Consider the following 26338-nt stretch of genomic DNA (forward strand, 5'->3'; position numbering starts at 1 on the left):
CAGCAGATATAGTTAGTATTTTATTAATACATGGATGGGAAGAGCGGCCCCGATCCAAGTCAAACCATCTGTTGCCATTGCATATGATAAAAAAAAAATGAAAGTCCCTTAAATACAAAATACATGTCTTTTAAGTGAACATCACCTGGCGCTGAGCTCTACCGCCGGAGTTATATATTAATATTCCAACTGTACAAGTATTTATAGATAGGAAAAAAGAAACGTTTTAAAAAAAATATTAGGAGAAAAATCACTCCCCCAAATGTTAGTTATATTTTTATATATATATAAAATATATATATAAAAACACAGAATACAGGCCAGGTTGCTTGGTTTTTTTCACCAAAAGAGAGACAGATAAGCTGTGTTATGGCAAAACTGACACTGGGAATTGCCCCATGCGTGGGTCATGTTGCCTTCCAGTTGGAACGATGTCTGGTAACTTAGGTCCCTGCCTGAACGGAGAAACCAGGTCGTGTCCCGGGTGCTGCTAGCTACGGCAGGCAGGTTCTCTGCGGAGGGATGGGAAGGGGAATGGACGTCTCTGCAGGGAGTAGCATCAGGGAGGCAGCTCTGCACCCAGGAGGGGCATGGGCTCTGCCACCTGTAGCTGCCCAAAAAGCGGCAAATCCAGGACAACTCCACCTCCCCGCCACCCTGCCTTACTGCAGAGACCAGGACGGGACTGAGCCTGGCCCAAGCAGCTGGCACGCACTTGGCCCAGCTTGGCCTACCATGCTTTGCTTGCTTAAAGGACGCAGATGCTGTGCAGTGAGTTGGAATGAGCACAACCCTGCCTTGGCCAAAGCTTTCAGCCCAGAGCTCTGCTGCGGTGCAGCCGCTGCTGGCGAGGCTGCTCTGCCCTCCTCCTCTCTCCGGGGCAGTGTGACGTGAACCCCAACAGCAGCAAGGAATTGGGAGCTGCAGCACTGGCCACGTCCCTCCCTCCCACAGTGCCTCCTCATAACCGGCCCAGTGGGGCATTGCCCCTTCCCGGCTTGTAGCCAACTACAAGGGCAGCTGCTCTGGGGCTCTAGACATGTCCTGCCCCCTCCAAATGATGGGCAGGCTGGTTTCAAGGGACGGGCTTGCCTTGGAACATTGTCCATCCAGCCCCCACTGAAACCTAGTGCACATGAGAGGGCCTTGAGCCAAGCACGAGCAAGGCACAGGACTAGAGGGATTTTCTTCTTCTCCTATGAAATTCAGCACCAAAGGAAATGGCAGTATGTTCCTTCTGCCACTCGACAAGGGCTGGCACTTGAAACGTACCTAGATGTAGCCCCCCTTCTCCCAGAACAGCAGCCTCCTCCACTACCAAACAGGTTCTCACAGCGACTCCCTGGCTGTCCCCACGGGGTGACACCGCACACACGATCCGCCCCTCGCTGCCCACCCCTCACTTCCTGACACAGCGCTACGACCTACGGATGCGGCACCGTCCTCCCCACTCGCTTCTCCCGTGCCTCCGTGCCCTCCCGCTTCGCTCCGCACACCTTCACCCCTGCGGCCGCTCCCGGCTCACATGGGGGGACCCAGCCCAGCCTGGGCCAGCTGCTTCCCCATCCTGCCCGCAGGCTGCCTTCCTGGGGTTCACCCCACAGCCCCTCTCCTTCCCTCTGCTCACCAACCCCTCCTACGGAGACGATGGGCAGCACAGCTTCACCTCTGCGGACAACCTGCTGCGCAGCACGCTTGAGCAAGGGGTGGCTGAAGCAGCAGCAGGGACGGTGGGACAGGGAATACCCAGCCCAGGGTAAAAGGATTCTTATAAATATGTGCCTGCGAGCACGCCAGACTCTGCCTCCCCCTCCACGGCCAGCTGCCTGCACCGTGCTTCCCTCCGAGAGCCCCAGCCCACATCCACCGGCAAGTCCACGCCAGACAGGACAGAGCATCTTCCTGGCACCTCAGATCTTCGTCTCGGGGCCGTTGGGACTCAGGGCTGGGAAAGAGTCTCGGATCCTCGCCAGCTCCATGGCACAGAGGTGGCCAAAGACCTTGTTGTACCACTCGGGAGACCGGCCCCTGGAGAAGGGAACAGGCAGGAGGAGGGTGAGCGGGCAGAAAAGACCCTGGCAGCATCAAGGAGCAGCACGGCACTTCTTGCTCTGGGACAGGCACTCAGCGTAGCTCCAGCTGCGATGGGCTATGCGATGCTGAACGAGCACTACATGACAGAAAAGGGAATGTGCCCCCCTGCTCCCCACCACAGACATGTGGCAAAATGGGGGAATATCTGTGACCCAACTGGGCTTGCACCAGCCCAGAATGACAACCAGACTGCCCTTGTATCAGCCCATCCTTACACCACTACAACCCAGCACGGCTCGCCACAGAGGAAAGCACCAATGCCATGCTTCAGACCCACGGGGGACCACGTGTTTTCTGCAGAAGCTTTAAGGGACTTGCTGCCGCACTCAGCGCCACCGGAGGAACTGCAAGACCAAGCTGGTGGCTCCTTTCCCAGTAACTATCTGTCAGCTAAAACCTGGCCCCAGACCGGCACGCCCTTCCCTCCGGCCAGGCAGGCACCATGCTGCGTGAGCTGCAGCCCTGCCCGTGCCGCCAGGCCAGGCAAGCAGCGGGATGAGCAGCTCCTGCACCCCACCACTGCTGCGCCACCAGCCTCCCCGGCGGCTGATGCAGCCGCTGATGCAGCAGCACCAAGGGCCCCCGTTACCTGAGGTCAGCTCTGCAGATGTGGGTCACTCTGGAGCAGCCCATGGTGCTGGGCTCGATGAGGTACTGGGACGTCAGCACCACGGCTTTGACACCTCCCTCCACCGGCAGCTTGTCGTGCTCTACCGAGATGGAGATGAGCAGGCAGGCTCCCCGCGGCAGGTCCGTGCGCCAATGCCTGCGGGACAGAGGGGCTCCGCTCGGCTCCCATCCCTGCATGCCCACCCGTGGGCAGCCCCTGCCCAGACCTCGGGGTCTGCACTGGGAGTGGGGAGGTGGGGAAGCCTGGACAGCCCAGGGAGGAGCACCCCAGGCTGGGGCCAGATGGAATCCACCAAACCAAGACCAAACCCTCCCTCTCAGGTCTTTCCCTGCCCTCACCGGAGCACCACGAAGTCCCTGCGCGGATGGGGTGCCATGCTGTCCGTGACATAGTGGTAGACCTCCATGTTCTTGTCCAGGGCCTCCACCACTTTGCTCTGCAGCAGGTCCTCATCCCAGAGGTGACGCTCCCGAAGCACCCGGTGCAGCACCGCGGCAGGAGGGGCCTCAACCTCCGTCGAGACCTTCCACAAGCGCAGAGGGTGCCCGTCCCCAACCTGACGGGCCGAGGGAAAGGTCAGGCAGGCTGTCCCATGGAACCCCCAAAGCGCTAACACCTGAGTAGCTTCACTGATGGCTCCCACCACCATGGAGCAGCACCTGGCACCTGCTGGCTAGTGAGGGGATCGGATGGGATGAGATGGGATGGGAGGGGATGGGCACAGGCAGCCAGCTCCTCTGCTAACAACAACGCAGCGGGTTCTCTGCCAGGACTGCTGGGTGCAGAGCACCCTCCACCCCAGAGCTGTCCAACTCTCAGCCCCTCCCCTGGCCAGGGAAGGGGTTGCTGATCCCTCCTCACCAAAGCGAACAAGCACCAAGGGGTTGTTAGCCGGTTGGCAGGTGCCCACAGGACCCCTGGCTCCCAGCGGTCACCCCGTACACATTTTCCTGTGAGACCCCAAGCCCCCCTCCACGCAGTAGCATTTACCTTTTTGCAGGAGACCTCAGTGTTCACAGGCCCTGGGGTGCTCAGCCACCCCTTGAATTTCTCCGACAACTCTTTCAGCAGGTTTTGAATGCTCTGCTCCAAGTAGGAGTGTAAATCCTTGCTCTCCCCCTGACACACGAAGTCAGCCAGGGGATGGGGGTAAGCATCTGCTGCCCTATACGAGCTGCTCAGCTGATGCAAGATGTCATGGGAGACCTACAAGCCAAGAGCACATAGATCTTCAGAAACCTATACTGACTTTGTGACCAGTCCTGGGCAGTCAGAAAACTGTAACTCTTCATCCCACCAAGGAGTGGGGAGGATGGACACAGCCTCCCTAGACATACGTCCTGCAGCTTGTGACCTGTACTACCACGAGATGCAGCTGGGCTTCGCTCCCGGTGCTGACCAACTGGCGGCAGCTGCCCCACCGGAGGATGGGTGCCCTTATCTCACCTCACGCTGACTCCGCAGGACCAGCACCACACCGGCGAGGTCGTATCTGCTGCTAGCAGCACCTGGGAGGGCAACGCTGGGCTGGACACACCACAGCCACCCACCTGGAAGAGCTTCTTGCAGTCAGTGATCATGTGGGAGAGCCCCTGTGTCGCAGCCATGTTCTCGTTGAGGTCCTTCTGGTCAGGCTTCCCCACGGTGCCTCGCTTATGTATCACCCTGCAGGGGAGCAGGTATTGCTGGGACCGGGTGGGCATCCCACCCACCTCTAGCCCCCCCGTTGCTCTGCTTTGCATTGCAGAGTGGGGGACCCCCACACTGCAAAGCAGAGCAACGGGAGGCCGCGTGAGAGCATGTGCATTCCCCCCATGCCTTGCCCCGGCTCGGTGGCCTCCTCCCAGGATGGACAGGGAAGGGGCGATGGGGAGACGGGGCCTGCAGGAAGGGTGGGAAGGCCAGAGCTAGTCCAACCCTTACCTTGGCGAGGTGCTTTCCTTCTTGGATGCGTTGAGGTGGAAGATGGAGGGGGCCAGGCACACAGCCAGGTTCCCAGCAGTCATCTGGTTCTCCTCCGCAGAGGCGATGTCGCTCAGGAAGTAGAGCAGGGTCTGCAGCACCTCCCGGTTCTCGTCCGGCATGAGGATAATGGCTGCCTGCACCGCCTGCAGCCGCTGCTCCTTCGACACGACTGCAGGCACAGGGCGAAGCTGGTGGTCAGCAGGTCTGTCCCACGGGCCACCACCCATCTCCATCACCTCTGCCCAAATGAATGGAGAGATGCCTCCTCCCTGGGAGACCCCAACTTTCATCCGCAGCCCAGGGGCGACTGGCCCCAGCCCAGCACTTACACTGGTAGATCTGCAGGAAGGTGTCCGTCAGCTTGCTGGTGAAAATGGGCTCTGGTAAGTCGCGGAAATACTGCTTCAGCAGGTCAGCCACGTCATATGCCGACTGCCCGTCGTAGTTGACGTTGTCGGGGCTGGTTTCGTTCATGTGCCGGAGCGCCTGAATCCGGGACTTCACCCCTGACTTTCGGAAAATGCCAACCTGCCGGGGAAGAGCAGGTTGGTGCTCGAGCGCAGAGCGGGCACCGACCTGGCAGGCGCCCAGGTGGACTCCCATGGGAAAGGCGAGGAAACTCCTTCCCCAAAGGCCTCACCCCCCTGCAACCCAGAGGAGAAGCCTGAGTGAGGGATGGCCAAGGAGACACCGGTGGGTGTAGGGGTGCCCACAGACAGTCTCGCCCTCCCGCTTCACCATGGCCAAGTGCCACAAGAGCTGAGCAAAAAGCACCCCTGCAAGCCAGCTTTTTTCCCCAAATCACAGCGCTGCTGCATAGCAGCAGGCTCAGAGCCGCCCCACAGCCACAGCCGGCGGTCACGGCATCACCTGGTCCAGGCACTGGCTGCGGATGTAGCGCATCGCCTGCTGGATGCTCTGCGGCAGGGGCTGCCCCATCCGCTGCACGTTGATGATGGGCGGCACACCGAAGACCATCTTGTCCCTGTAGTCGGGGACTTTACTTCGCTTCATGAACTTGGGCACAGTCCTGTGGGGTAGGACAGACAGACGTCACTGCAACGAACGGCTCCCTCAGCACCACCTCGCAGAGGGGAGCAGGACCCCAGGTGACACACACATACACGCGCTTCTGCCGTGTTTTGAATATAAGCAAGGCAGCTTTCAAGCAGGAGCTGCAACACCTTCTATTAAGCCAAAATGCTTTAATACTTGGCTACAATAGGAAACCACTGTCCCACCCTCTTACGTTATTGCAGCATTTTTAATGCCCCACAAATGCCTGCAGCCCTCCTGGATGCAGATGATGCCAGAAGCCCAGGAGTCAGCCCCCAGCTCATGCTTGCAAGGATGCCCGCAGCCATGCAGAGCAAAGCCAGCTTTTGTGTCAGCTTTTTCCCCTCCCTCTCCACCACCCTCACACACTGAAGCTGCCCCAGGCTGCGGGCCCTGGGCTGGGAGGCAGCGCCCAGCACAGTGCAGAGACGCAGCCCGTGCCCGCCTGCGGGCACCGTCCTGGTCCCCCTCCCCACCAGCTCACCACGTCCAGGCTTGCTTGTGGGGCACGGAGTACTTCTCCATGATGGCTGTGAGATGGAGCAGGGAGCACTTCTGGAGCAGGTTGAGCTGGGCAGAGGACTGGCGGTTGATCTCCAGGGAGGCAGAGTCCAGGCTGGGCCGGTGCGAGTTTTGGAAACTGTGCCAGCGCAGCTTTCTGCAGGGAAAGGCCGGCAGTGGCGGAGCTGGAGACCCCGGGGAAGGGCCCTTCCCTCCCCGCAGCACCCCCTGCTCTGGGGGAAGGTGCAGGCATGGTGGCAGCCGGGCTGAGCCCAGGGACCCCAACGCCAGCCCCAGTGCCACGAGTGTGGCTCCTTCCCCCGGGTACTCACAAACCCAGTGCGAGAGGGTGCCAGGGAGAGCACAGGAGATGCTTTCCCTTGCCTCAAAGGACTGCTCCCTCCTCCAGGTTCCCCTGAAACAACCAGCATCCTCTCCACTTGCACCCCAGGCTCACTGCACCGGCCCCGGCACCCAAGGGCTGTGCTGGGCTAAAGCCCTGCCAGGAGACCTGGGGAGAGCTCAGCTGCTCAGGGTGACACGACTGCAGGACCACCGCACAGAGCAATGCCCTGGCAAAGGGGACATCTCCAACACCCGCTTTCTCAAGAAGAAAAGACACCCCAACGAGGCAGTGCTCTCTTGGGAGTCTGCTAAAACCCTTCCCAAGTCCATGCTGCTCCGGGAAGGCTCCTGCCCAGCTGCTCTGGTGCATCCCCAAGCCCAGAAGGGCAGAAGGGACATTCCCAGCTAATGCAAAAAGACACCCCTCTCTATCCCTCCATGCCTGCCTGGAGGCACATCACCCTCCAGCATCAGCCTAGAAAATTCACAGAATTCAGCAACAGCTGGAGTTTTCTTAGGGAAAGCCCAAGGGAGCACGAGCACACTGGAAGCGAGCGCCTCCTTCATTTAGACCTGTTACTAGTAAATGAAAAAACATTTAATCCCGGGTCTGTGCAGGCAGAGAAGTCGCAGCCTGTGCACAGCAGCAGCAGCAGCAGCAGCAGCAGCAGCAGCAGGGCTGGCAGTGGTGGCAGTGGTGGCTCGCATCCGCCAGAGCGCACCAGCGACCCACGCTGCGCTGCCCTGCCCGCACCGCCCCGCACCTCGCCGCGGGTCCCCCAGCACCGCCCCGCTCCTGCCCCCCGGGAAAGGGCGACCGTCACGCCGGGGCTTGCGGGGCACCGGCCAGACCCCACCAGCAGCGGCTCCGGTGCTGCTCCCCGATCCACGGGCTGCGCACCCCTGCTGCAGAAGCACCCGGGGGACGGGGAACGGGCTTGTGGTGGTCCCCTGGTCGGCAGCCCGCCGGCAGCTCCAGGACCGAGCCCTTCCCGCACACCAGCAGCAGCCCAGGCACGACCAGGGGGAAGAGGACGCAGCCCCAGCCCCAGCCCGTGCTTACCTGCAGGGCCTGGTGAGCGATGCTCCCACCCCCGAGTCCCGGCGCTCCCGCATCTCAGTCTCTTCAGCCTCGTTGAGAGAGTTGCCCGTGCTGTCAAAGTCGCTGGCAGAGGTGCCAACATCAGACATGGACCGCTCTTCGAAGTGCAGATTGGAGGGTTCCCCTCCCGAGTCCGATTCCTCCTCCTCTTCCTCCTCCTCACCCCCATCCTCCCCAGCCAGGTCGGGGGAGATGGCTTTATACCAGAGCTCCACCTTCTGCTGCAGCCCCCACATGTGCTGCAGTATGTCGTCGAGGTTCTCATAGGTCACCTCCTCGTCCTCCTTGCAGAAATCCTCGCTGCTGCCAAACTCTGGCACGTTGTCATACACGCTGACCCGGCTGCCCAGGGAGCTGCAGGAGCCCCGCCGCCGGCGGCAGCCAAAGCCCCGCAGGGAGGACGAGCCCTCCACGCTGCTGCTGCTGCCGCCCCCGCCGCCTCCCACCAGCCCGACGGGCGCGTTCCCGGATTTCCAGTGGGTCAGGGAGCTGCCGCCCAAGGGACACAAGCTCTCGATGGAAAGGGATTTGGGGAAGGTGCCCGGCTTGTGGTCCCGGGGGATGTAGACCAAGCAATCCCCCCGGCGTGTCTGCCGGTGCTGGCAGTCTCCAGCAGCCCAGTCGCCGCTGGCTGTCACGGCTGTGTAGTAGTCCTCCAGGTAGACTCCGCTGTGTTTCGGGTCAGAGTTCGCCTTGCTCCTGCCTGAGCCTAGCAAGTGGTTAGTCCTGTACGATACCGAGAAGAAGTGTTTTTTGCCATGGAAAGAGGCAGATATCCCTCTTTTAGGGGAGCTGGCCTTGGTGGCTGCAAGGTCCCTGTTACCCTTCAGGGAGCCCCATCCTGGTGTGGCCGTGATGCTGCCGTGTGGGGCCACCTTCTCATCTGAGCCGGCTTTCTCTTTGTCCTTCCTTCGGAGGGATTCAATCCTCTTCAGGAAGCTGCGAGACCGTAGTTTCTTCAGCTTCTCCTTGGAGCCCTCACTGCGGCTCGAGGGCTGCTCTGGCAAGGACCGCTCGCTCAAGCTGCGGCTGGAGGCAGCAATGGCAGCGGCGGTGTGGATGGGGGACGGGGGGTCAGGCGGCACGGCCCTGACGCCCAGCGTGCTGCCCGTGCTGCCGCTGCTGTGCAGGGACACGGCCTCCGGGTTGGTGCTGAGGTCCGTGAGGACGCTCTCGCGGCTGGACGCCGGCTGCATGGTGGAGCTCAGGACCGCGGAGCCCTGGGAGAGGACATCGACGGACCCCACCCGTGACCACCTCTTGCTGTCCCTCTGAAAAGCCCACCGGTCACTGATGGCACACTGGTCTTCCTCCTCGGAGTCTCCATTCTGCAGGTGGTCAACAACAGGGGACGATCAATCAGAGTCACAGAGGGCTGGCATGTCCCCATGCCTTGGTCTCCTGGGACAAGCACCCCAGCGGAGGGCACCTTCCTTCCCCAGTGCAGTATGGCCCTCGGGCATGGCAAAATGACGCTCCTGGAGCCCTCTGCTGCCGAAGGGGACCAGAGTGGTTTTAAGGGGCCATGCTGCTGCTTCCAGGCTACCTCTGGGCAGCTCACAGGCAGTCGGACACCCCTACAGAGCCTCCCTGCAAATCCCCGGCCACACACGGCAGTGTAGTGCAGCGAGGGATGCAGGGCAGCATTCCTTCCCAAGCCAAAATAAGGGCAGTCGGAAGAAGCAAGGTTACACCCAGGTAATAATTTCCATATGCTAAACACCAAGCTGGCATGCATTTTAAATGTATTATTCATTAGGGGAAATATAAAAGGTTTTGTTATTAATATGCCAGTATTAATTGTTGTTTGTGACACACAGGCTGGTGCCACCCGTCCCTCCGGGGTCAGGCTTCCTCCTGGGGATGTGCTGCCGGGGCTCACAGAGCCCGGCTCAGCAGGGACCCCGAGGCTGACGGCACAGGCTGCAGGCACACAGCCCTGCGTGGACCAGCACGGCTGTCCCAGCACGTCTAACAGCTCCTGCGGTTTGGCTGCTGCTGCCAGAGCCTCGGCGAGGTGCAGGGGCACAGGGCACGCACAGGCGCCCACTAATTCAGCCAGGCACCTCCAGGGCCGTGTCCATCCTGGGAGACAGTGAAGCAAATGAACAGCAGCGCTGGGTGCTGCGCTGTGCCCAGAGGCAGTCCTGGAGCACACCAGTGTTATTACTGAACACAGGATTGCTGCCCCACCAGTGCGTACACATTCCCCCGCACCCCTCAGCCCCTCGTCTGCCCTTGAACACCCAGGACTTACCTGTTTACGCTGAAAGTGGACTTCCAGCTTCATGGAGGCACATGTGTTCAGGGTCATCAGCCTCCTGCAAGAAACCAAGAGAGGCTTTACCCCGGTCCTGGCCCCTGCTGGGGCCGCAGTGCTTGCTTTTTCTTTTTTTATTCTGTTTCTGTCTTAGAGTCCTTGCTGTTCGCTGCCACCTGTCACACAGCAGCTGTGGCTCCAGGGATCAGAGGGACACGCGGAGCCCGGGGCAGCTCCAAGCCTGCTCCCAGGGCAGCGCAGCGCCCCAAGCTGCGCCCCTGCCCGCAGAGCTCCGCAGGCGCCCCGTGCCCCCACCACCCGCACGGCACCCGGTCACGTGCGCCTTCGCCATCGCAGCCAAGGGGAGAAACCGCTTGAGCGCACGAGAGGCACAAGCCTTGGTTGTGCGCCAGTGGGGATTTTGCAAGTGTAGCCATTGGAGCGGCATTCCGCACAGGCACCGGGACACCCTGGCAGTGCCTAAATGCCTGCAGCCACCCCAGTGCCCGGCGTCTGCTCTCCCACAACCACAGTGTCAAAGGCTGCCCATCTCCCACCGCTCACGGCGCTGCCGGGGCCACTTTGGCGCTGGCCACCTCTCAGGCAGCGCTTGCCAGGCGTCCCGGCTCTCTCCGCATGCTGAGGGTTTGCCTCGGCCGCGAGCTGGCCCCGCCGATGGCTGCGGGGAGCAGCCGTGACCCCCACCCTGCTGCCGTGGAGGAGCAGCCCGGCCCCAGGGCTGCCGGGGGCGTTTCTGCTATTCCGAGGGCAAACCCCAGCGGACTCGGGGAGACCCGTTCCCTCCAGCAAGGCTGCCGGGCGCCCTTGAAGCAGGGCTGGCCCCCAGCCGGGCCCTTCACCTTTCTCCAGCCTACAGCTTCAAGTCCTGTTTTTTTTTCCTTTACACAAGTGAATGCATCTCCAATTAATTCACTTTAATTAGCACCTTCATGAATGCTACTACAAGCGCTTCTGGTCCAGCATACAAATACCAGTCTGCAGAGCCAAAAACAAACCTCAGGGACATTTTACCAGAAATTTGACTAATGCCCTCCTTGCAATCCCACTGAAGCCCCCCAACCAAGGGCACGGTCCTGCAGTGCATCCCACGGCAGGATTAAATGCATGAAGTCTGGCAGAGGAAGCACACGTGTGCCTGGGGGGAAGAGGACGCGTCCAGGGGATTAATTTTCTTTGAAGACCTGAATTTTCCAGTGTCCTTCTAGAACTTTTTATTAGCCAAGTACTGCAAGAGGCCACCTCAGGGAGCCTCGAGACAGCTCGGGGGGCCGGGGACATTCCTGCCCCGCGTGGCCCACCCAGCCGCACTGGTCCCGCAAACGGGCAGGGCTGACCTGCTCCAGGTTATGAGAGCAGAACAATCTCAGAAGCTCCTGCAGCCAGCCAGGCGATGGCAAAAGGACCCAAAAGCTCAGACAGGGCGGGATGGCCAGAGACCTCTCATCACCTCCCACCTCGCTGCCACCACCGGGAGGGAAAACCAGGAGCCTGCCAGGCACCCAGGAAGCGGCGCAGGGGATCCCCTCCTGCCCAGCACAGCAGCCTCTCTGTTTGGAAAACAAATAATTAACAGCCCACTTTCCCACCCTTTCTCTGTTGCGTTCGTCAGCAGTGTGCGTGGGAGGGACAGCGAGAGGCCGCGCTCATTTTTCAGCGTGGAGTCAGCGCGGGGGCACGGGCACGATGATGTGGCCCAAAAACCAAAGCAGGGCCGAGTCACCCGCAGCGCCAGGTGACACACAGCCCGTCTGGACGGACAGACCGTCTAGATGGAGAGACGCTGGGATGGGGGCGGCAGGGTCCCTCCTTCTGGTCCCCCCTTAGCTCTTGCTCATGCTGGCAGCACTGGGAGAGTTCCCTCCCGAAACACACGCTGCCTGCCTGCAGCAACACACCCAGCGGCATCTCCCAGAGCTATTTTGAGCCCTGCTGCTGCAAGGAGTAGTGTGTCCTGGTGGAAAATGTACGGCGGGGCTGCGTTGCCAGGCGCCGGGATGACTAACGTCACACACAGCCAGCGAGTGCTTGTGAACGCAGAAATCCTTGGTCAGAGCAGCCGACAGAGTGGTTGCTCCAGGGAAGAGGAGGGACCCACCAGCACAGACTGCACCGCGCAAAGCAAATCACAGCGCGAACCAACAGCTCCCGAACTGCCGCTGTGAGCACCTGCAACTCCTAATGACCTGCGCAAAGCGCTAACTAGCAGTGCGCAACTTCCATGGAGGACCTCGCACTGCACCAATGCTCAGCAAATCCCTCACTGCGTGTTTTCTCTCTTTCGCAGGCAGCATGCGCCTGACGACCGAGCGAAACTGTTCATGGACACGATTTCATCCACAGGCATTTTAACCTGAATCCGCCTTATGCCCATGGCAGAGCAGGACCCCTTCACTCTGATGCAGAGATGTGTTTTCCAAACTCCATTTCGTTCTCAGAGACATTATGAAGCATCCTTGCAAAATAAAGCAACATAAAAAACACCCGGGGAGATGTGGCTCCCACCCCTGGGGACCACAGCCCGCGAGGAGCCACCCAGGGCAGCCGGCGGTGGAAGGGGAGAGCGTGGGCAGCAGGGACAGCAAAACTGGGTCTCTCTTTGCACCTCTGCTGTTTTACAGTTCAGCTCTGACCAATCCATTTCTAATCAAGCTCTCCAGGCCAGAGTTACCCAAGCTTGAAATTAAAACACAGCCTGAAAGTCAGACGAAGAGGGGAATTATTCCTGGGAAATGTTTCTGTTCTCTGGGAGCCCTGTATCTTCAAACCAAAAATGCTGTCGTTTCCCTGGCACCACCCAACAGCCAGCAATGCTTTCCGACTCGAAAGACTTAACGTATCCAAACTCCTTGTTGCAGAGGGAGCAACAGCAGCCGAGTGGGCTCTGAGCCACAGCCAGGGTGCAAGGCAGGCACCCCACAGCACCCACCGCCCCATCAGCCCCGGGGACCACAGGCAGCCCTGACAGCTGCCCTGGGCCCTCGCCTGGGCGAGTCTGCGCTGGCTCCGCTGCCTCCAGCAGTGAAGGGGTGCAAGAGAGCGTTACCTGCACAAGGATTTGAGGGAGTCCTGGTCCAGGAAGCTGTGGTCCTTCTTCACAGCACCGATGTCGAGAGGGAACGACGAGTCTGGGGAGAAAAGCGAGAGGAAAATCAACAGCCATTTCCAAGCCGGCCATTTCCGAGCCAGCCATTCCATCAGGCACAAGGGCCAGCGGCAAGCGTGGGAGGAGGGAGATGCTGCGAGGAGCAAGAAGAGGAGAGATGCCAAGGATGGAGAGCTGAGGGAGAGCAGCGGAGGGAAAAGGCGTGGGAGGCTTCTGGGCCATGAGTATGAGTCGGAAGAAGCCGGGAAGGCTGGGGCATCGCATTGCCACCAGGGAGCTGCCACCTGTGACAGCCACGGCTGCGGGAGGGGAACTGACAGAGAGGGAGGGTCCCACCGAGCAGCCGGGAGGCAGCTCGCTGCAGGCAGGACTCGACCCCGGCTCCCGGCAGCAGCTCCTCCCAAGGGACCACTTTTTGCCCACAGCTCCAGGAGGCAGCCACCAAAGAGCAAGAGCAAGACACTGGCGTGGAGGGGTTGGGGGTGTCCTGGTGCCATGGCGGTGAACACAAGCCAAGCGCAGAGGTGGCAGGGATGAGCCAGGCAGAGGAGAGGGGTGCAAATAAGCCCCACCAGGCTGGGAGCAGGAGGGCTTGCGGCAGCCCAGGTGCTGGGAGGGGACCAGTGTCATGCAGCAGATACCCCTCGCATCACCCCCTCCTCAGACCGCTTTCCCCCCGCAGGACAAACAACCCGGTCCCTGTGCTGGGGACCTTGGCATGCCCAGGACAGTTAAAGACCACGGGAAAGGCTCCTGCTGGGCTGGGGTGCTAGCCTGGCTTGAGCACTGGGCGAGATGAGCCGATTCAGAAATAAACATCAGCCCTTTGCAGCACTTTCACACACCCCCGCAGGTACCCTACGCAGCTCTGCTCCCAGCTGAGCACATCTGGAGCCCGGGCTGCCCCTCCTAAGGGGAGGCATCACGGCTGCACGCACTGCAGGGGGGATAGGGACCTCCTCAGTTTCTCTCCTCAGCACCTCATGGTGGTTTTTGGAGAGTAGCCACCTCCCTAGCACTGCCCAGGAGACATCTTGGTGCCCAGAAAGCAATGCATTACACACGCATTGATTGCTCATCAATGACTCCCTTCTCCCACTGATCCCTCAGGGGATGTCCCCTGGGGAGAGCTAGGAGCTGCTAAGAGGTCTCCCAGGGGCAAGAAAGCTGTACCAGTATGGTGGTACAGAAGCTCTAGCATCTCATTCAATCCCATCGCATGCCTCAAAGGCCATGGGTCAGCTCTCCACAGGCAGATACGCTCGCTGCCCTCGGGGCGGTAGCTGGAGGACCACCCAGAGGTGGTACCTGCCCAGGGTCTCTGGGCACTGCTCTTTCCATGTAAGTTAGGCCAGGGTGGCAAGGTGCCCAAGGGCCTCCATCCAGTTCCCTGCTCATCTCTGTGCACTCGGAGACAGCTCTGCTGGGACCAGCTACATAGGACCTGGACCATTAACCACAAGTGTCTAAGCCTGGCTGCTAATGAAGCCATCGAGTGCAATTACCCAGGGGACCCTGAGCCCTGCCAGCTGGGGAGAAAAACAGAATGAAACACTTGGAGGATGTGGAAAGTTTTGCTCAGAGAGGCTGGAAAAAGGGTCAGTTTATTCATAGACTCCAGCACCCAGCACCAGCTCCTTGCCGCCGCGGGCTGTAGGCACTATTTGGGGCTGACACCTGGGGCTGGGTCTCACCTGCAGGAATCCGGCCAGGCCTCGCACGTGGCCGTGCTAGGAGCCTGCCCCCTAAAATAGAAACCAGAGGCAAGCAGGCAGCCTGTAAAGCCATCACCCAGGGGGCAAGAGCGTGGCTCCCGCGCACGTGTTGCGGGGGGCGGTGGAAGTGCCCAGCTGAACAATAGCCATCGCTGCAGCCCGCCGGAGACCAGGCTTCCCGCTATTGTCCCGGCCAGCCGGGGCCGGCTGCAGCCACCGCTCCTCGGCACCGGCCCCCCCAGCAGGGACCAGCGGTCCCACCATGGGTTTGAAGTAAACACAGCTGAGCCGGAGGCGAGACCTACCACCAGTCACCCTGCAAACCAAACTGCCCGTGGGTGCGTGGCAGAGGAGGTGGGAGTGGGTCCATCGGGGGGGTCTGCTCATCCCCTGCGCCCTGGGAGCTGTGCAGCATGGGGACACGGTCTGCTGCAGGCACAGGTCGCTGCGTACTCAGAAAGCGCAGACCTTGCTGCCAAATAGCATATCGGGGCAGGGCAGGAGCCTGCAGGACATGTCAGCGGGGAGGGAGGGAGGAAACGCTCACACTCCGCATTACCTACATTGGCTGCCTCTGCGCTCCCACCCACTGCAAACACTCTCTGAACTACTGAGGAGCTGATGGCCCTCCAAAGCCTGCCTGCCTTTGGCCTGAGCAGCCGCCGCGGGGACTCCTCGCAGCCCTGCCTGAAGGGGAAAAGTTCAGGAATGCAGAAAAGTTAACGGCATGGCTGACTCTCCAGGCCACAGCCAAGTCAAAGGCTTAAAGTTTTAACACATGATCATATAATTGCTAAACAATCCTCTCCGTCCTCTCATCTCCCCAGCGTTTTGTGAGCTCTCCTTGCAGCACCATTGGTATTTGGTTGAGATACAGGACATGAGACGAGGTACAGGGCAGGGACTGGGATCAGCCGGAGGAGGCAGCTCTCACCTTCGTAAAGCTGGGCATACTGAGGGAATCCCGCCGCTCGCAGCCAGTCGCAAGCTTTCTTGGCTTCGATTTCTGAAAGAAAGCAAAGAACCAGCCTGAGCATCGCTCCCAGCAGCAGCGATGCTCCCCACAGCGGCAGCCTGTTCCCCCCCGCTCCCGCTGCAGGAGGGCTCCAGCAGCACCCGAGCCCGTGTTTCATGTGCACAAAGTAGAGGAAATGATCAACTGCAAAAACGGGAACTGGGGAGCCCAGGGGCATGCTGGTGGGCAGCGATGCCCGCGTGTGGAGGGGGGGTCTCTGCCCAAGGGAGCAGAAATTGCTCGGCTTTAGCCTCTCTGCTAGCACAAGGCAAAGAGGAGGAGGTTACACAGGAGTGACAGGGCCACAAGACACAATTTTAACCTCCCGATGACAGATTTCACTTCCGAACCCACCAAACCAAATACAACGCTTTGCCAGGCAAGAGAGGAAGACCTGTATTTTTAATAATTAGTTCAGAGTTTGTGAAAGCTTAGGGCCGGTCACTTCATGTGTCTTGTGCAAACATCCTCCAGAAATGCCTGCCAAAGAAACCTTTCCTTCTTCCTCCTCCTTCCCACCACCCCGGACCACCCCACCTCTTCTTTCAAGCTGGCGTTCATCCTGGCAGGCACCAAAACCCTGATGGCTTTCTACACCCCCCGCCTGGCCGGTTCCCACCCCTCACACAAGGTTCAGCTATCGCCTGGATGAGCCCATCCAATGGCCAGCGCTATTTTCTGGGAAATTCTCAGATTTAGAGAACTTGAGAGAAAACAGCCCAAAGCTCACACAGGCAAAGCAAGCTGCTGCCTGGTGTCGGCAGTCCATCGGTCTGCTGAGATTTATATTTCTGACAGTGACAAACATTTTACCTCAAGTGTAGAAAACACGGCGGCAGGATCAGGGTCTCGCCCGTCCCTCTTGGAGGCACCACCCAGCACAGGCCGGACTGAGGCCAGACCCACCCAGAGCAGACTGCAGTGAAACACCCCAATTTCATCCCCATCCACCAACAGCCTCAGCCGAGAGCTCTGGCTGCATTTACAATTAAAAAGCTACAGCGGGGTCGGGGGGGAAGTCCAAACCAAACAGTTCAGTTAAGGATGGGACTAAGCCAAAACCCTGGACCCAAACACTTCAAAAGTTTTGGGAAGAAGGTTTGGAATAAGCATCGGCATCTGGGTCCAAACTGTGCAGCTGTCCTCAGCCGTGCCGTGAACCCAGCCAAAATCCATGTCTGACCCCTCCTGTCCTCAACAGGGCTCTAACCCAGTAACCCCAGCGGAGATCCCAACCCTGGAGCCCGATCGGGCCAGCCCAGTCCCTGCAGAGCACCGTATCCTTCCCGCGCACCCTGGCACCTCCGCGGGGGAAGGCGCCCTGCGGCTCGACCGTCCAGCTGGGAGGGCACCAGGACTCGTGGTCCGTGGGAGTGGTCTTTGGTCATGACAGCTCTGAAGAGCAGATCCCTCCTGCATCCACAGGGTAGGTAGGGTCCGTGGATGGCCATTTCCCACAGCCCCCCAGCCAATGGACCTGCCAGACCCCCCTCCTGCTCTGCTCTCCTCCTCCTTCTCTCACAACAGAGTCGCTGGCCACGGGGCCATCACAGCCAGAAGCTGCAGCTCAGGTGCCCCCAGCCACGAACAGGAACACCAACCTCCCAACCCACTGCTGCCCCATGGCGTCCTGACCCCCTGCTGCCCACAGCCCCCAGGGAGGGATGAGTCTGGCGTCCCCCCAGAGAGGACACCAGAGCAAAGGGCAGCCAGAAGCAGAGCCGCGTGCCGAGCTTACCCCTGATGGCGGAGGGGCTGAACTGGTAGAAGAGCATGGCCGGGGTGCTGATCGGCACTGCTCAGCTGTCCAGGTGGCCAGGGGACGGGCAAGAGCCGTGTGACACCCAGCGTGGCCGCGGCTGCCCCGCGGGGCTGGGGAGCAGCCGGGGCCCAGGGCCGCAGACCGCAGCAGGATGCTCCCGCGCAGGACTGAGCTCGGCCGCCCATCGTCCCGGTGGAAACAAGAGTCAGAGCACGACATTTCCTTCCCCTTCACCGCCTCCTCCCAGCGCAGGGGCTGGCGGGGGGGGCGAGGGGGAGCGTGCCTCTCCTCGCCCCGTTTTGGAGCCGGGTCCCAGGCTTTGCCCGCTGCCGCGAGTCCTGCATCCCCCCCGGAGCCCCACGCAGCGGGAGCGAGCCCACCAAGGGCAGGGGGGCTCTGCCCATCCCAGGCGGGAGCCCTCCCCACATCAAAGCGCTGGCACAGAAAAGGTTTCCAAGTGTCCCTGTCCTGGACGGAGCCAGCGGCCAGCTTCCTTCTCCTGCCCGCCCTTCCCACAGACGTGCTTTCCCAGGGAAGTGCAGGAAAGGACGGGCAGGCAAACACTCCTGCCCAACACACAGGCGGGTGGTGAACCGCCCGCGGCCACAGCACCAGGGCCACGGCCGGATGCTGTGCACGGCATCACCCATTGCAAGCCGTGTCCCCAGCCCTCCCCGGGAGCTTCACTGCCAGGGCAAGGTGACGGGGGGCCCAAACCCCACACCGGACAGCCAGCAGCACAAGCGTCTGTCTGCAGCCTCTGCTGGAAATCCAGCCTGAGCCCCTGGGGGACACTGCCTGGAGACCCTCCGCAGCCTCAAGCCAGGCAGAACGGTGCTGGGAAGAGAAGTCACAAGCAGCAGCAATGGAGACGCGTTTCCAGTAGGGCTGCATCTCCAGCTGTGCCGATTCTCTGATGTCTAATAAAGGCTCATCACAAACTACACCCACCCCTCAGCAGGGCCGGGAAGAGGGTCTCGTTGCCTCCTCTGGTCAACAAATGATTTTCACGAGTAACCTAATATCTTTGCAATCTGTAGTTTAAATGTGGCGGAAATGATCCCATTCGAATTGTATTGCGGGAGGAGCAGGCACGCTGACACCGGCAGACAGGCACATAAACACACACAGAGCCCGCGCTTCCCTAAGAAACAAGAGGATAAATCCCACAAAGCCACCTTCCAGCACAGCCCGAATGCAAACTCGGAGGAGCCCAAACACCCCCCCCACGCACGGCGCGAGTCGCACACACCAGCCACTCTTGTGGTCCTAACCGAGGAAGGAGGAGCAGATGAAGATGGGACACAAAGATGACAGCGCTTCCACCTGGGCTTTCACAGAAGTCTGTGGCAGGGGAAGAGGGGCTGGTGGGCTCCTGGTATTTTCAGCTGGGTTTCCTAGGAAGACGTGCACAAGCCTTCTCTGTCCACGCATCTGCATTACCCCAGCTGTCAGTACCACCACCAACCTGCCGGCCACCTTCACCCACATCTGGCAGAGGAGCGAAGACACACACACACAAAGCTGCTAACCAGTTTCCTGAGTGCAGCTGGACAGGTAGATGAGAGGCTTCATTACAGCTCCCGCTTCAGAGGAAGCTCTCTGTGTGAGATGAGCCCTCAGCAAACGCCTGGATGTCCCCACGGCAGGGAACCAGCACCAATGCACTTGCTGGAAAAAGCTCCTGATGGTGCACAACCCTTACGAGCCACCAGAGAATCCCCTCCAGGCAAAGCCTCTGCCCTTCTCTCCCAGATGGATGGCGTTTCCCAAGGAAAAGGCACGCACAGCCACTCTCCCCATCTCTTGTACCCAACAGGGGGCACATGCTGTGGCCCAAGTGCCACCGGGGTCCATCAGAAACGCCCTGAGCGGGTCTGGTGGGGGCAGCTCCACCAGGTCGGCCGCGCAGGACCGGCGCTGGCTGCTGCGAAGCGACTCCGGGACGGAGGGCACTGCTGGTGGGCGTCTGCCCAGACAGACTGGGAACCCGGAGCCCCCAGCACCTCCCAGCACACCGGGGCGAGGGGCAGAAAGCAAAACCGGAGAAAGAAGAGTCTCTCATTTTGCTACTGAAAGTGGAAGAAAAGGATGAAAACCAATGTGAAAGTGGAAAAAAAGGACAAAATTCCCCCACTCCTCTTCCTGCACAGTCACTGCACTGTGGCATTTCCCTGGACATAACCCGCCAGCGGGGGAGCAGCGAGACCCACGCCAGGTCTGTGGCGGCTCTGGCAGGAATGGCTCCTGGCCGTGGGATGTTTGGAGCCTGACATCTCTCCCTCGAGTGCTTTTGGGACTGCAGCTACCCCACCCCTGACCTGGCACAGGCGTGGATGGGGAAGAGCCCGGGAGATGCAATAAAAGCTCTAACACAAGCGAGCTGGAACACCGGAGGCCAATGTAATTACAGACAGGAAAGCCACTTCCCAGAAACCCAGCTCTGCACTTTCGCTTTAAAAATCAAAAATAAAAAATAAAAAACGAGAAGTCACACCCCAGGATCCCAGCTTCTCACAGCAAGTTTCCAAATTCCCCATAAAAAGTCCCACACAGCCAATTAGTGTGTGAAAAGAAAACCACATCATAAAATTGCCCATAGGTTACCTAACGGAAAGCCGTGAAGCCAGCTGCCCGGCAGATGCGGGCGGGAGCTCCGAGCCTCCGGCTGTCACACTCCAGCGCTAGCCGGGGGAACACTCTTTTTTCTTTTCTTTTTAGTGTGTTTTCTTTCCATCCCGTCTTAAAATAAACTGTTGCCTACAACAGTGACTATGCAGAAGTGGAGCTCAGCTTTCCTTCCCAGTGTGCAAACAGAAGTATTTGCCTACTTTTTACTGAAACGACAGAAAATCCTGACACATCTCCCAAACCAGGGGTATGTGCCTTCACTGCTTGAAAAAGTGAGGAGCTGAAACAACAGTCTCCCATGGGAAACGTGTATCCTACCGCTGCTGAACGTACTGGGGCCGGGGCACGGCCAGTGTACGTGAAGTTGAACAGGAATTAACGCTGGCTGCGACGCGCAGCGCTGCGCCTGCAGAAATCAGTGTCGCCTCTCTGAACTGAGCCCACTCAAACACAGCCGAGAGCCAATCCCGGACCCCTCCGTGCCGACTGAAGGCACCTCTCCCCTCCCGGAGGAGGCCCCCGCGCCGCCTCCCACGCTCTGCCGGGGCTGCGCTCGCGGCGCTGGACTCGCAGCCGGGGCTCCCTGCCCATGCCGACCCGGGCTTTCAGAGCAGAAGAGGCATGCCGAGTTTTACGCAGCCACGGGCATCCCCCGTCCACGCGCAGTTTGGCACTCAGCCCCGATAAATACCAGTTATCTGTTTCCAGCCCGGCCAGCTCCCAGCACCATCCAGCACACCGCAGAGATTTCAAAGCCGCCAGCACGGACAGGGCACGCAGACAGGAATGACAAACGCAGTTGGATGCTCTCCCAGATGCAGTGGGTTTCCGTAATTAACCTTCATGCAGTAAATAGGTCTCACAAGTTTTGGGAACTGCTCCTTGCTACGTCACCAACAAGGAATTGTTCAAATGCCTCCACCACCTCCAGCCCCGAAATGCCCTGTCTGCTCCCAGGGGCATCGCTCCCCCGGGGCTGGCACCACGCAGGGCGGTGACGGCACGGCGGTGGCACCGCCAGCCCCGGCTGGTACCAGAGCCCACCGCCACCCTGTTCATGTCCCAGGCAGCTGCTGCATGGTGCAGATGAACACAAGGGAAATCCGGGGGTAAAAACGATCCTAGAGGTAGCATAGAAATTGCTGGCCAGTGTCTGCGTGGGTGTCGGTACCCAAGCACCAGCCGGTACAACCTGGGCAAGAAGCCCTCTGGCCACCCATGGGGCAGGGAGACCAAAGCCGTTGAGCTTCTGAATTACCTCGTGCACCACCCTCAAACGTCAGCTCAAGCTCCTCCGCTCCCAGCTGCCCTCCGGCCACCGGCTGGGTGCCCTCCCTTCCTTCTCCATCGCCCCTGGGCGGTACCCGGCTTCAGCAGACGCTCGCGGCCGTCCTGCCCAGCACCCTGTGCCCCGGACGGCAGCAAGGCTGGAAACCCCAGCTGGGCAGCAACTCCTCTGTTAGGACAGCGGAGAGGAAGGAAGGGCCCTGGGAGGCCGGACGAATTGCTGCTCTATTGTCAAAGCAAAGTTTCCAGGTAACAAAAGAGGCTCCGCTCGGCAGGTGCCCCCCAGCCCGGGGCAGAGGCAGCTGCATGCGGGGCGTGCACGGAGCCTGCCCCAGGCAGCACTGCAGCAGCCACCCCAGGGAGCGCTCCCCCGCCTTATCTCTGCCCCGCTCGCATCTCGGCTCAGCACCAGGGTTGCATGTAACCAGTTATCAACTGGATGCGACAGCTTTGGTTTCCTCTCCTGCAAACAAGCCTACCAGCAGTCTCAAGTCTGTTTTCTTCTGTTCTAAAGAAAGACAAAATGTGGCCCCTTGAACCCAAAGTGAGGATAACCCTGTGCTTGCACTGCAGAAACACGACCGTAAGACCACGGCCATGAGGAAGTCCAGGGCAACACCAGAGCTTGGCTCTGCACCGCACCCAGCCAAAAAGCAGCTTCTTCCCTCGCAGGCTGGCACCTGAGATGGGAGCTGCATCCGATCCGCACAGGGAACACCACCACTTCCACAAACATCACTTTGAGCAACTTCAATTCACGTTTGCAGCCTTTGCTGTCTTTAATAGCGATGGCAAGATAGCACTGAAGTAGCCACATCAGCCCCCAACGAATGAGGCTCCATCATGCCTTTGCAAAACGCAAACACGGTTGTTACCTTCTTTACTTTAAGAAGGGGTGAAAACTTCTCTCCTTTCAGTATTCACTCCTCTGGGACAACAAAGCCTAACGTTCACCTCCAGAGAAGCCAGTGTTCATCTTCTGCAGCAGGAAAGTGTCTCTTCCTCCCTTGGGGTGTTATTTTAGACGCAACGGTTGAGCAACCAACCTCCGTGCTCAGGAGGCACGGGGTGCACCAGCTGCTGGAGGGAAGAAACCCGCTGGGCTGCTGGACACGCCATCCGCTGGACGTGGCTGCAGAACGTGGCGAGGTGGCAGAGACAGACTGAGCCGGGGTCCCCCCAGGACCGCTGTGACAGCTTTCCTTTGCAAGGCAGCGCTGCCCCTGCCCCTCACTAAGCAAGCCGGAGGAAGGAGGATGTGGCCAGTCCCCTGGAGCTGGTGGCTGCTCCTCTCCGTGGCTGTAGGTCACACGCAGCACGGCAGACTGGACAAAGGCAGACCTGCGTGTAAGCCAGGTGAGGCGCTCCCTACGCGGGCGTCCCACAGGACATGATAGATGCCTGCTCCCCACAGGCATCTCCGCTCCTCAGAGTCCTGTAGCACCTTTGGCCACCTCGACACCTCCTCCTGGCCCTCCACTTCACACCGCCCCGGGAACACAAGCGCTGTGGTAGCTCAGGGGTTAAACGTCCTGCATTTGAGCGCTGCAGCTGCAGAGCAGATGTCTGGTGGGAACAAGGGGATGGAAAGGGCACTGATAGGAACAGAAACAAAGGGCCAGGAAGGTGAAGACCCTGATCCATCCTCCTTGCCTCCCCCACCTGCATTTTTGCAGCTGCTCTGACCCCAGAGGAACAACAGACAGGGCAGGAGCCCGTCCCCTCCTGCGCCCCGGGGAGCGCAGCAGCAAGGTCCCCTTGCACGGGAGGAGGGAGCCCAGCAGGAACCTCAGTTTCCATGTCTGAAGAAGGCAATGGCAAAGCAAGCTCAGGGGAGAGATGGCCTCTGGCTCCAGCCCACGCCGTGCACCACCCCCAGAAGGTCTGTCAGCCCCAGCACAGCCGACAGCTTGCCTCTGCCCGGATCTAGACTTGGGGTGAACGGCTACTGTCTTCTCTTTGGCACCAGTTACGTTATTCCCTTCCTGGGTTTCAGGCTGGCATTCACTCTGCTGAGCTGCCTGTATCTCTACAAATGCACGTCTGTGTGCATGGGACAGGGAGCAGCTTTCAGTGCAAATAAGAGTTAGAAAGAAGGTGCTTGCATGGCTGAAGCACCCAGGAGGAACAAGTGACGCTGGTAAGAGAGACTGCACTGCAGCAGCAGGATCTGCCTGCAGGTCACTACCCTTTACTGAGCGAAGAACACTGAGACACCCCAGTACAACCCCGAACAGCTGAAAGAAAAAGACTGCATCCAGCTGGCTGGGATGAAAAGGTAGAGCTTTGCAGGTCCACCTGCATTCCCTCTTCCATACACTCGTGCTCCAACAGCCCTGCGCCTGCAGCCGGTGAGCAACCGCTCACAGGGACAAGGGCAGCCTGCCCTGTCCAAACGCAATTACTGTGTTTACAAAGAGCCTGGCGCTGCTTGCACAGCCTCCCCAAAGACTGAAGGTTGTATCAGATATTGTGGTTTCTTCTCAAAAGGTACCTAAGCACATAACCATTTTCTGCAGCAGCCTGTGCACTATGCCAAGAAGACAGCAGAGTTGTGCCTCCTCCTATTTAAGGTTCCTAATTATCCAACCATTAATTTATTGAATATATGGTATCATACATACATGCATTTCTACTGTTGAAGTGGCTGTGATGGCTGGGTGCTCTCATTTCCACTACTGGAAACCCAGAAGAGAATCCAGATGAAAACAGCTACTCAGATGCTGAAGAAAATTAATCCATTTTGCCCAGCCTGTATCCCACCCTTTCTAAAATTTCACTGTTGTTTTCCTGTTGATCATCCCACGGGCCTCACACGCAGTTTGTTTGGACTAAGGGATGCCGTCCCTCCGAGGGCAGCCAGCAGTGCCGGAGCTCCCCACCTGACCGCTTTGGCAGCACCGGGGCATGGCATCCATCGGACACTGCAGGTACCGGCCAAGACCGCACCTCCCCGACCAGGAGTGATAGCATCATGCATTTCTTTACATTGACAACAACAGGAGTTCATTTTTCCACTGCTTGGAAGAGCACTGGACCCAGCACCAACAAAACGATGCACCCATAGCCTACTCCCACCTCCAGCATGCTCCGAGGTTAAAGGCCAGAGAGCTGCATCCCGCTGCTGCCTTCGCCACAGCACTTGTACCGCACGCAGTGGAGACCCAAGACAAGCCATCACCGAAGGCCAAGGAAGGTCAAGACAAAGGAAAACGACAACAGTTTTGCTAAAAAGCCAGAATCAGCAGCAGCTCTCGCCTTTGCAGAGCACTCTCAACTCCGTAACGCAGCATATGCAACTGACGCACATTTGCATCTCCAGTCAATGAACCTGCTGCAGTTTCTCTCCTGCACTACCTGCTTAGGAGCTATCCTCAGCTCCTTCTACTTTTAAATCCAGGCATTGAAGAATAATTACTTGCTCAATACACAAGGGAATTTCCCCCTGTTTTTAGGCATTTATTTAGAAGAAACACCAGCGTGTGTTACCAGAGGAACTCCACGGAGCAGCGTTCCCTCGTGGTCTTTCTGCAGCTTTTTCCATGTTGTACAGAATTATAAACCCATCCAGTTCCCAGCTGAGGAATGCAAAGGCTCCTGCGGCCTTTGGTGGGCGTTCTGCAGGCCCCTGGGGACAGTGAGCCCAGAGCCAGGGCTGTCACACCCGGTTAGGTGGCTGCCCGAGCCAATGGCCAGGCACTGCCACAGCCCTGGTACAGAAATGCACCCTTGCAGGAAGAAATGGGCACTAATTTCTCAGCAGAGGCACGAAGGGTTGCTTTAGGGCTCTTTTCTTCCCTTTTTAAAGGCTGCAATACAAAAATAAGCCAGAATCAAGTGTTTCTCAAGCTCTGTGCAATAATCTGCCTCCTTTTTCTGCCTCACCAGTCTCCCGTTGCAGACTCAGAAGCATGACTCCAGCAGCCCCACTGGTGTTCGCTTTGGTCAGACTATCAAGTGGTCCCTGCATCTGCTGCTGCAGCTGGTCTGCAGGGAGCTGTGGCAGCAAAAGCGCTCAGCACTTCTGCACTGACGCCTGGAGATGCTAATCATTAAACTTGTGAAAATCCCATCCCACATCAGAAAGATCTCTGCAAAACTCAGGGTTTTAACACCACGAAGTCCTGCACATGCAGATGACCACAATACCACCCCTCAGCCTGCAAACGGCACGCTGGGGTTCGTTTACAGAATGGCCCTCCTGCTCCGCACAGCAGCCTGCCCCCCGACGGGGACATCTCCCCGCAGTCCCTCCGGAGAAAACTACACACCAAAGCGTAAAACCAAAAAAAACAAACCCCAAGTTTCAAAAAGCAGCCAAGTAACATTTCTTATGTGAACGCAGGTCTGCGTACGCTGGGGCAGGACTTTCACCCTGCCCGCGGGATCTCTCCCATCTGGAGCGTTAAGGGCTGGGTAAGCAGCCCCAGCCCCTTTGCAGCGCCCAGCGCCCAGCACCCGGCTCGGGCACTGCCCGCAGCGCGGCTGCCAGCGGCCCCGGGGGGAGCATCTCCTTCCCCACCCCGCAGCTCGCCCTTCGCAGCCCTGAAGCCCTCCTCTCCCCGTGCCCTCCTTTCCTCTCGCTTAAAACTGCTTTTAAGTAAATCAGCGTCACCAGGCAATGCCACATGGCTGGCACCGGCACTGCCGCGCTCCCGGGGCTCCCGGCCAACGCCGGCTGCGGCCGCGGCCACTCTCGCTGCCTGGCGGGAGGCGGGGGCCAGGCTCCCGGAGAGGCATTTTGGCTTGGGCTCAGGAAACAACCGAAGGTTAGGAGGAGCTGGCATGCCGCGCAGCCACCACGCTTTCACCAGCTTGGCTGACTCTGTGAGAAGTAAGCCCAAATATTA

General features: G+C 59.3%; 1 protein-coding gene across 11 annotated transcripts in view; it reads right to left on the reverse strand.

Annotated features, from left to right (window-relative positions):
* Nucleotides 1-7: 7 nt before the first annotated feature.
* Nucleotides 8-26338, reverse strand: part of STARD8 (StAR related lipid transfer domain containing 8) — an 83483-nt gene continuing 57152 nt past the window's right edge. For 10 of the 11 annotated variants that reach the window (XM_087749221.1, XM_087749220.1, XM_087749219.1 and 7 more), the window contains 13 exons: nt 15728-15799; nt 13019-13100; nt 9952-10015; nt 7656-9022; nt 6231-6404; nt 5561-5720; nt 5020-5218; nt 4649-4859; nt 4276-4390; nt 3716-3931; nt 3064-3281; nt 2684-2860; nt 8-2028 (listed from right to left, as the gene is read on the reverse strand). In XM_087749221.1, coding sequence (XP_087605347.1) covers nt 1911-2028; nt 2684-2860; nt 3064-3281; nt 3716-3931; nt 4276-4390; nt 4649-4859; nt 5020-5218; nt 5561-5720; nt 6231-6404; nt 7656-9022; nt 9952-10015; nt 13019-13100; nt 15728-15799 — 3173 coding nt within the window. In that variant the 3' untranslated portion in view covers nt 8-1910. Of the gene's footprint in view, nt 2029-2683; nt 2861-3063; nt 3282-3715; nt 3932-4275; nt 4391-4648; nt 4860-5019; nt 5219-5560; nt 5721-6230; nt 6405-7655; nt 9023-9951; nt 10016-13018; nt 13101-15727; nt 15800-17546; nt 17857-26338 lie in introns of those variants that run through there. The other variant, XM_087749226.1, reaches the window with a different exon arrangement.

Source organism: Nipponia nippon, unplaced genomic scaffold (assembly GCF_047370975.1).
Source record: "Nipponia nippon isolate SJK-2023a ecotype South Korea unplaced genomic scaffold, ASM4737097v1 scaffold_12, whole genome shotgun sequence".
NCBI lineage: Eukaryota > Metazoa > Chordata > Aves > Pelecaniformes > Threskiornithidae > Nipponia > Nipponia nippon.